The following is a 10443-nucleotide window of genomic DNA, read 5'->3' as shown; positions in this document are numbered from 1 at the left end:
TTATGTGAAAAATCATTTTAACATGGTCATGGCAACTGAGTGCCCTTCAAATCAAAACTGTGAAAAATAATACCCAGACATATAGAAACTTATCTAGTACATACATATTTCAACATGTATTGCTTGAGGATCTTGCTTTTAAGCTATTATATGACCTAGTAGGATGAACCATGTCTAATCTTCTCCCTCCTTTCAGACTCATGGATTTGCGGAGTACATTGCACAGGTGTGCTTATCAATTTGCCATTATTGGTCTTTTGTTTTCAGCACTTCAGTGTCCCATCTTTTCTAATTTCCTCAATTTAGGAAGAGATGGAAGGGAAGACGGGATATTGGTGGTCTCCAGATAGCGAGAACCTTGCTTTTACTGAGGTAGATTCATCTGAGGTCCCACTATATAAAGTTATGCATCAGGGCAAAAATTATGTTGGTCCAAATGCTCAAGAGGACCGTCCATACCCCTTTGCTGGAGAAGCTAATGCTAAAGTCCGTCTTGGGGTTGTTTGTACCTATGCATGGAGGAGAAATAAGTTGGATGGATGTCATTTGTGGTGAGCAGAATAACTCCAATGGCGGCGAGGAGGAATATCTTGCTAGAGTCAACTGGAAGCATAATAATGCTCTTGTACATACAAACTTAAGCTGCTTAAGTTTGATATTGCTACAAGGAAAAGGGAAGTGTTACTGGAAGAAAAGCATAATGTGTGGGTTACAATAAATGATTGTTTCACTCCTCTAGATAAAGGAGCGAATGACAAATATCCAGATTGTTTCATTTGGGCCAGTGAGAAGACAGGATTTCGACTTTTGTATCTTCATGATAATGATGGAACTTGCCTTGGACCTCTCACACAAGGCGATTGGATGATTGACCAGGTAGTTGATATCAACGAGTGCACTGAACTGATCTATTTCACCGGTTCGTACCTTGTTTATGTTGGAAACAATAAGTTAAGACTTCAACTCTTCATTTTTTTTCCTTTTTTTATTTGGGAGTCACATGATAATTGATATAATTATTTTTACTTGACAAAACGAGATGATTGAGAGAAATGTGAAATTGAGAAGTTTATGGACTGCTGTGTGCTGGTATTAATTTGTTGGGATAGTTGATGTTTTGCTGAACTAGTTTGTCTAGGTTCATAATGCTTATTAGCACTCAGTTGCAAAGAATTGGACAAGTTGGACTCTCGTGACCTGGTTCATTATTGCTCAGAATGTTGTAGTTGGCGAACCTTGTTATCTGGTAGCTTGTCCATTGGCACATTTGTAAAGAGAGGGCAAAAAAAGGGTGACATGATTTTTTTTTCGCTTGCCAGTGGTACCTGCCTTTTTACAGCCATATAGCTAACCTTGTGGTCTAAGCTATTGCTCGTTTGGATCAACGGTTTCATCTGATTGCATCAGCTTCCAATGACTAGATTGCAGTGTTCCTTGTGGCTAGTAAGTAGTAACACTGCATACGAGCATTGCTGCTCCTAATTGGAGGTCCAAACTATTTCTGATTCTTAGAAAGTAGTTGTTTCCATTACTTTTACAGGAATCATACTTTAACTCTTGTCTTGAGATTAATGCAGAATTTGAAACACGCAGCTTGCTGCATTTCGATTTTGCAATGAGGTCACATTATGTAACTGCATTCAATTCCTGGAACGATCTCTCGAACTAAAATACATGTGATGCCTAACATTTTTTCCTTAAAATTTGCAGCTGGACAATCGAGGAACTGCAAAGCGAGGATTGCGATTTGAGGGACACCTGAAGTATAATATCGATGGTGTGGATGCTGAACATCAATTAACAGGTGCAGAATGGCTAATAATATGCCTTGCCGTACCAGGGCATATAGGCCTGTACGGCTGGAGCTATGGTGGATTTCTGTCCGCAATGTGCCTTGCAAGGTTTCCTGACATATTCTGTTGCGCTGTGGCTGGTGCTCCAGAGACGGACCGGAATGTGTATGATACATTCTACACTGAGAAATACATGGGCATTTTTTAATAATTGAATAGATTATCTCGGCCTTTAACCTGTAGTGTTCGGCCACTATTATTATTATATTGTTACAGCACTCTGGCTGCTACATCACACATTGTGATGATACATAACTTAAACAATAAAAATCAACATAGTTTGGATAAGGAAAGTTTATTAAATACATGGGCATGCCCTCAGAGAATATGGATGCATACGAATTCGGTCGATTATGCATCATGTGAACAATCTCAAGGGGAAGTTGCTCCACGTTCACGGCATGATCGATGAGAACGTTCATTTTAGGCACACAGCGAGGCTCATCAACTCGCTGATCGCAGCAAGAAAGCCCTACGACATACTCATTTTTCCAGATGAAAGGCATCTGCCGCGAGGGCTATGTGACCGTCTTTATATGGAGGAGAGGATTCGGGAATTTTTTGATAGGAACCTGTAAAATCTGTGGGAAAATTTCGTTGCCTCATTTAGAAGTAAAAGAAAGAAAGATTTTGTTAGTGTGTAGAGAAATGAACACAGCTGCTCCGTTGCACAGGATGTTAATAAAGTTTTCCTTTTCCTTTTTATGGTGCAGCTCCACAAAATTGTGGCACTGCACCAAATTAGAAAGTTTTATCTTGGTCTCAAAAAAAGTTATATGAATCCTTATTGTTGCACTACTGCTGATGAAGATGAACTGAACTGGTGAGCAACAGATCTAGCATAATGGCAGTCAAGAAAATTGGAGTATGTGACTCTAACCGTGGGCCTTTTGTTGAGGATTTGTTCCTGACAATATGTCCGAAAATAACAGGGTTACATTCATGGATTAAAGATCGAGCATGAAGCAGGCACACGCGATGTGTACAGGTTCAGGCCTCCGGTTGGAGTAATACCCTACGTCCTGTGTTGATGATTGTATGTATGTATTCACTCGAGTAGATGCAATATGGCTAACCTGTTATAAGGAGCAGATTGGATCTAGTCTAACCTAAAGCTAAAATTGCCGAGTTCCTCCTGCACCAAGGTCTTGATGTTTGCCTCTAATAATCGAGAGAAAAAAGAGCCTCTTCCAGAGGGTCTGGGTCCCCGCCTTATATAAGGGTGGTGTAACGCCTCCTATCCAGTCATAATCAATAGGGAATCCTTTTTCTGGTCATCCAAGTAGATAGATCTATCCTTGATACTAGCTCCTCGAGTTTGTTAAGCAATCGATGTCTTCCTACTATATACCTTCTGGATTTTGGGCGTATGAGGTACCGCGGATTCGGTTCCATAATATCCGAAGTTGTTAAGTATCCATCATACCTCATCCATATATGGTATACTCCTTATGTGTATATTCCCTATAGTTAGATATTCGACAGTAACCCCCTAACTCTACTTAGCAGGGAGGATTTCTACAAGCACCTACTCGATTACCGCCAAGTCCAAGCCTGATCGAGTAAGGTAGTCGAACTCACAGTAGAAAGAATCGAATAAGAAGAGGCTCTGTTCTGAGTATCGAGTGGAAACACCTTTGGATCAAGCGCCTGTTGTAATCCACACTCGAGACTCAATAAGGGCCAGCAATATCAACTTCTCGACATCCGTCTCTGAGTAGAGTTTAAAAAAATCTTTCAAAATTTGAAGCGACAGGTATAGGCTCACTTAATGCTTGTAGAATGCATACGGGCATGCAAAGATTCGCACAACGCCATCATCCCGCTTTTCACACCAATCGAAGAGCCATAATTTTTATCCAAAGCGAAAATAATTTTCGAGTCTCATCTTGAGGCAAGACCTATTTAATTACCTGAGGGGAGAACTTCACTGTCATTGTCTTAGCCTCATTGCTCCTCTGCAGTCTCGGCCTTCGAGTTCATCCACCAATGTTCACCTTCTACTCAAAGACTTCATCTTTCACTTTGGATCTTATGGCGGGAACTCCCGATTGGGCGACTTTGCCTTTGGGAGTGCTCGACACTATCTCCAACAAACTGCGGCATCCAGAAGATTTTGCCTTCTTCCGTTGTGCCTGCACCTCTTGCGTGAAGTGAGTAGGACAGCGGAATTGTCTCCTTGGATCCTAAAGGGATCATTCATACACGAGGATGGCTTGGTGGAGGTCCATCACGTGGGAAGTGAAGCAGTCTTCGACCTTCATTTTTGAGGTTCAGTCAGCAATAGCTAGGAGATGATTGGGGCCTCAAATGGGCTCTTGATCGTCATCGAGCGAGGGCGTCAGATCAAAGGTAGGGTAACTAACCTGGTGACCGGATGGTTTTGTAATCTCCCATCACTTTCCTATGATGCGTTCTAGGTAAACCTAGAAGGTTTCACAGTGCGCAAGGATGGAAAATTATTCATCATCATTGTTCCGAGGATGTCATGCTTTCATCTTCAGATGATGAAGGGAGTGCACGTTTATCTTATCTATGAACCACCACGGTGGTTTCAGATCTCTAGTGGTAAGTTTTGGTGGCGTATTTCAGATTTTTTGGATGGAGTGGCTTCAGGAGATCCATCAGGAGTTGTGGCGACATTGAAACAATCAATACCCGAGTTTGAGATCTGGCAATCTGGTCGGAGTGGTTCACGACTGCTCCTAGTCGAGGCTCGCGCGTTTTTCCTAAAGGATGGCGAGCACATTAATGATCCAGTCGAGCATAATGCATTCACGCTGGTTTCCCTCCACACATTCGGTGATGATACTCCCTCTAGATACAAATGTAGGTCGTTTTAGCCCCCTAGACTATTCTCTAAATATAAGTCATTCTCGAACTTCTATGCATTTTTTTTTCTCTTTTGTTCCGTCTTGCCCTTGTTTAATAAATGCTACCACTCTCACAAATAAATGAGTTATCTTTTCCAATGCAGAATAAATAAAGGGCAACATGGTCATTTGATCTACTTCTTAATCCTTGTGCACAAGTCTAAAACGACCTACATTTGCAATCGGAGGGAGTATCTGGGAGCCACTGGAACGGGAAGTTGTTCCTTGGGCGAAAGAAAGATCAATTCTACTGGGAATAACCTCCGAAGTCGTACCATCAGTACCCGGAGTTACCAACCCTAGTCGAATTCTTAGCTTCCGTCGAGTGAACTCAGCTTACCACCGGGACGATTATGACGTGCTTGAAGTTTCCTATCATGATGAGGTTTCTAGGACCATAATCTCTTGTGGGGAATTTCAAGTGGTGTCCTTGAAAATAGATATCATCGAAACTTTCTCCTTAGTCGAGTAGTACAATTCTTGTCTGATGGTTGCAATGAAACATTGTTAACATTTTGCCTATAACATGCTATTGTCACTATTTCCTTATCGATGAAATAGAGTTAGCATGAGTAGATGCAATCTTGATCTGTAGGCATGTAGACCACCTTCAAGACTTATTGATTGAATATTCATTGGTATTCGAAAACTTAACTAGACAAACGATTAGAAATATTGACCCTCGAGTAATCACTCGAGACAACCATAAGAATAAAGAAAAGACTTAGTGTAAAACTAAAAATAGAAAATAATGATGACCTTTTGCAAACTTCCACTGACTTGCGTGCTTGACCAGCGTATGGACATGAACTCAACAGAGAACACATACGGGATCGACTAGAATTTCAGAACCTTTTTTAGCTGTTAGGCGTGAGATGTCTGACAATCTCTTGTGTCGTTATGCTTTATTAGGTATAGTTGTCCATCATCAACCCAACATATGCCTCTATTGGCTCTTATCCAAAGCAGTCGATACAAAACCAGATAAACTTTTGCAAAAGATATATACAAAATTTACAAAAAGTATAGTATTATTATGTAGCCCTTGACTCTATGGTCGAGGAGAAGATTACTCGATCTAAGAGTAGAAAGGAACATACCTATGTTATTGAAAATGTATGGTGTTGTAGCCCTCGACTATCTGCTCAATAACTGGATCGAGTAAAGAGTAAAGTTGTAGCACATTGAAAGTATGTGATGTAGCCCCTGACTCTCTATTTGATCTGATAATCAAGGTAGAGAGTAGAGTATATGCACCAAAATATACTTGACTTGTCCCCTGTCCCTTCGCTCCATAACTGAATTTGAGTAGAAAGTGGAGCATAAGCATTGACATTATACGATGTAGCTTCCGGCTCACAAGTTGGTATGATAACAAAAAAACAGAAAGTGAAGCAAGAAACATCAAAAAAGTATGATGTAGCCCCCGACTCTACACTCAATAGTTGGATCGAGTGGAGAGTAGAGCATAAGCATCGACTTCCATTTCTCGACCATGTACTCGATGACTCCAGCCCCCGAGCGGGTGGTTGAGATTATGTTATAGTCATCGGATGTATTTGAATAGTTGGGTAGGTGAGCATTAAAAACCTACTCCCGCTCATCGTTGTTTTCACCGTAGCCTTTGATATGATGTGCAATAATGACATCGCACCCATCTTTGCAGAGATTAGATAGGTCATACCATCTTGGCAATGCCTCAACTTTTGTCGGACGCACCACGCGACCAAGTCGATCTTGAAAATGCAATTGCTTCGGATCTTGACAGTTATGTTTACACAGTGTGACATGTTCCCGTAGCTATAAATAGAGGGGACCCATGGTCGTTCATTTCTCACCCCGTCTTCTTCCTTCTCCTCTACTCGTTATTCCAAAGAACTTGTAGAGCCTGAAGCCATGGCCTCCACTCCACCGTCGTCCCGTGAGCCAAGCCTAGAGAATGAAGAAGCAGGGTTCCACTCCCCCAAGCCCCTCTCCATGGTCCCTCCTGGGGTCATCATTGTTCCCTCCGATGACGAGGAACCGAATGAGAGCAAGAGGGATGAAGAAGATGAAGGGGATGAAGATGGTGGTGATCTTGACAAGATCATCGACCAGGTCACTGACGAGGTCTTTGGCGATGAAGCCCCTAAGCCCCCAATAGTAAAGAGAGCGTAGTCGTCTTCTCCATCGACAACCACCGGATCGGCTCCATGTTCCACATAGGGTTCGTTGGTGCCGCTGGCATCAGTCAGCAGCTCCAGAACAGGAAGAGTCTTTGTCTTGGCCATTTTCCCTGGCCCTTATGTTGCCCGATGCTCGGTTCCTAATGCAATCAATTGTCATCTGAGGGAGGAGTATAAAAGATTCCTTGACACGTTCAAGGGGGAGTAGGACCTATACTATTTGCAAGAGTTAGGTGAATACTTTCTGGGAACTTTATACTAGCCATGCAGGTTATATGAAAAAGAAAAAGTATGTAATCAAGTAGTTAATCAAATCAAATGTAATTGACTTACTTGTAATTTACCTTTTCTATGAATAAAACTTTCGGAGTTGGTCAATATTCCATGTTTGCTCGAATATCTCACCGTTTGGAGTAGATAGCTGCACTGATCCAGGTCGGGTAACTTAGACCACCATATACGGTCCTTCCCACTTAAGTGATAACTTATAGCACCTAGACTATTTCTGCATCTTTCGTAGAACAAGATCTCCAGCAGTGAGTTTCCTGGGGTGAATCTTTTTACTTTGATACCTACACAATGCTTGTTGATACTTATCTACTCGAATAGATGCTTGATCGTGATACTCCTCGAGTAAATTGATGTCGTTCACTCATAACTGCTCTTGCCCTCCCCCCCCCCCCCCCCTCTGTGTAACTTTCCACTCACGGTGATCCAAATTGCAACTCAGCTAGGAGCACTTCTTCTGCTCCACAAACTAAGAAGAACGGAGTTTCACCAGTGGACCTGTTAGTTGAAGTATGAATAGCCTATAGTATCGAGGGAAGTTCTTTCACCCAGCGTTTTGAGTAAGCCTTTAGCCTGTCGAAGACCCGAGTTTTGATGCCCTACAAGACTATATTATTAGCACGTTCAACTTGATCGTTACTTTATGGGTGAGCTACTAAGGAGAAACAGGTTTTGATGCCAAATTCTTCACAGAACATAGTGAAAGTTCCACTTTCGAACTGGCTACCATTATCCATAATTATCTGATGCAGAATACCAAATAGAGTAATTATACTTCTCATGAACTTCTTAGCCGCTTCTATGGTTATCTTTCCCACGGGTTCGGTCTCGATCTACTTAGTGAATGTGTCGATATCCTTGGGCCCTTGGGAACGGTTACATGATATCCAAGCCCCAGACAGAGAAAGGCCAAGAAAAAGGAATTGTTTGCAGAGCTTGGGCTAGTCGAGTGGTCTGCCTTCCCAAAAATTGGCAGCTCTAACACTTTTTGACCAGCTTGGAAGCATCCTGGAGGGCATTCGACCAATATAATCCTTGGCGAAAAGCTTTTCCGAAAAAGGTGTGGTAAGAAGCATGATTACCACACATGCCTCCATGGATATGGAGCAATATTTTATTGGTCTCTTCCTGTGTGATGCACTTCATCAAAATTATGTTACTCCCCTTTTGGTAGAGCTTGTTGTTTACCCAAAACATAGAGCTTGGACTTACGAGCAATTTTGTCTGCAGAAGCATCATCATCAGGGATGTCTCAACCTTCGAGATAGGCTTGGTACGAAGCCATCCAAGTCGGTTCGCGTTTGAGTAGTACAACATCTGTATCTACGGGTTCTGCCTTGCTAACTAGACCAAACTGGGCAGCATCCGTTTGCCAAACTGTTGGGACAGATGGTTTGAGGAGTTTCTCAGTGAAGACTCCTATGGGTACTAGAGCTTGGGAAGAAGTGAGTCTAGCAAGTTCATCCGAACTGGAGTTGCCACTCCTGATGTGCGTTAATTCTGACCCTTCAAACTTCTGCACAAGCTTTTGCACCTCGTTCAGGTAAGCTATCATATTGTCGTCCGAGCACTGGTACTCCTTTTGTACTTGGTTTACAACTAGCTGTGAGTCCCCTTTTATGAGAAGTCGCTTGATTCCAAGTGACTCAGCTCTGTGGAGCCCATTTACCAGTCCCTCGTATTCTGCTACATTGTTGGAAGCTTTAAAATCAAATTGAACAATGTACCTGAGTTCATCACCTGTTGGAGAATTAAGTACAATGCCAGCCCCCAAGCCTTGAAGCGTGAGCGATCCATCGAAGAAGAGCGTCCAGTGGTCTTCGACCACATTTGGCCTTGTTTCTTCAATGCTTGTCCATTCGGCGATGAATTCCACTAGTACTCTCGTCTTCACACTTGTGCGTCGCACATATCCGTCGTAAAACTCATTGAGCTCGACCGTCCACTGTGTGATTTGTCCAGTAGCCTCCCTATTGTGTATGACATCGTTCAGTGGATAGTTGTCATGACGGTGATCTTGTGTGCTTGAAAATAGCGTCGTAGCTTCCGGGAAGACATCGAGATTGCATGTAGCAACTTCTGCACTTATAGGTATCGTAGCCTAGAGTCGTGTATGACTTCGCTCATATAGTAAATAAGTTTCTAGACCTTGGCCTTTCTGTTGGGGCATTCCCGTTCGACCAACAGAATCGTGCTTACAACTTATGGGGTAGCTGCAATGTACAAAAAGAGCTCTTCTTTTTCATTAAGTGGTGGAAGAATTAGCATAGACGATAAATACCTTTTTAAATCCTGAAAGGCGTGCTCTGCATCTTCCGTCCACTCGAATCGGTCATGTTTCTTCAGCAGCTTGAACAAAGGCATCCCTCGCTCACCCATCTTAGAGATGAATCGACTAAGAGCTACAATGTATCCTGATAATTTTTGAACTTCTTTCCATGTTCAAGGCAATTGCATCTGGTCAAGAGCTTCGATTTTGCTAGGATTGGCCTCAATGCCTCGACTTGATATCAGGAACCCGAGAAGCCTGCCGAACGGAATGCTGAACGTGCATTTTTGGGATTAAGCATCATACGATACTTCCTGAGGCTGTCGAATGTTTCCTTGAGATCAATAATCAATGCATCTTCGGTTCTAGACTTGACTACAATATCATCGATATATGTTTCTACATTACACCCAATTTAAGGTTGTAAACGGTTCTGAATACACCGTTGATAAGTAGCAAAAATATTTTTTAAGCCGAAAGGCATCTTTACGTAGCAGAATACACCAAAAGGAGTGGTAATAGCAGTTTTCTCCTCATCTTATATTTCTATGCTAATTTGGTGATACCTCAAATAGGCATCTAGAAAACATAGTAATGCACAACCTGCCATGGAGTCAACGATCTGATCGATGCGACGAAAAGGGAAAGGATCCTTGGGACACGCTTTATTGAAGTCAGTGAAGTCGACGCACATTCTCTATCTGCCACTGGCTTTTTTGAGGAGGACGGGATTCGCCAGCCATGTAGGATGACGAAGCTCTTGAATAAAGCCTTTAGGAGTTTGCCGACATCCTCCTGGATGGCTTGCTTCTTGTCCTTTGTAAATTTTTGTTTCTTCTGCACCACAGGTTTGGATCTACTGCCATTGGGTTAGGAGGTGGGATATCAGCTCCTCTGGCTGTGAACATGAATTGATCTGTTCGGCTACTATGGCTGGCGGCGGAGTCATCATCGCCACCCTATCGCTGTTGGTGTCCATGCACTAGAGAACATTA

General features: G+C 42.5%; 1 protein-coding gene across 1 annotated transcript; it reads left to right on the top strand.

Annotated features, from left to right (window-relative positions):
• The first annotated feature begins 202 nt into the window (after positions 1-202).
• On the top strand, positions 203-2431 carry LOC133930131 (uncharacterized). The gene is given in 7 exon segments (XM_062376824.1): positions 203-226; positions 307-516; positions 518-626; positions 629-919; positions 1578-1630; positions 1711-1994; positions 2167-2431. Coding segments are annotated over 6 exon segments (1206 nt in total). The 5' UTR covers positions 203-226; positions 307-312.
• Positions 2432-10443: the final 8012 nt, after the last annotated feature.

Source organism: Phragmites australis, chromosome 10 (genome assembly GCF_958298935.1).
Source record: "Phragmites australis chromosome 10, lpPhrAust1.1, whole genome shotgun sequence".
In the NCBI taxonomy this organism is placed as follows: Eukaryota; Viridiplantae; Streptophyta; class Magnoliopsida; order Poales; family Poaceae; genus Phragmites; species Phragmites australis.
The sequence above is the reverse complement of the archived record's forward strand: the minus strand, read 5'-3'. Positions and strand labels throughout refer to the sequence as shown.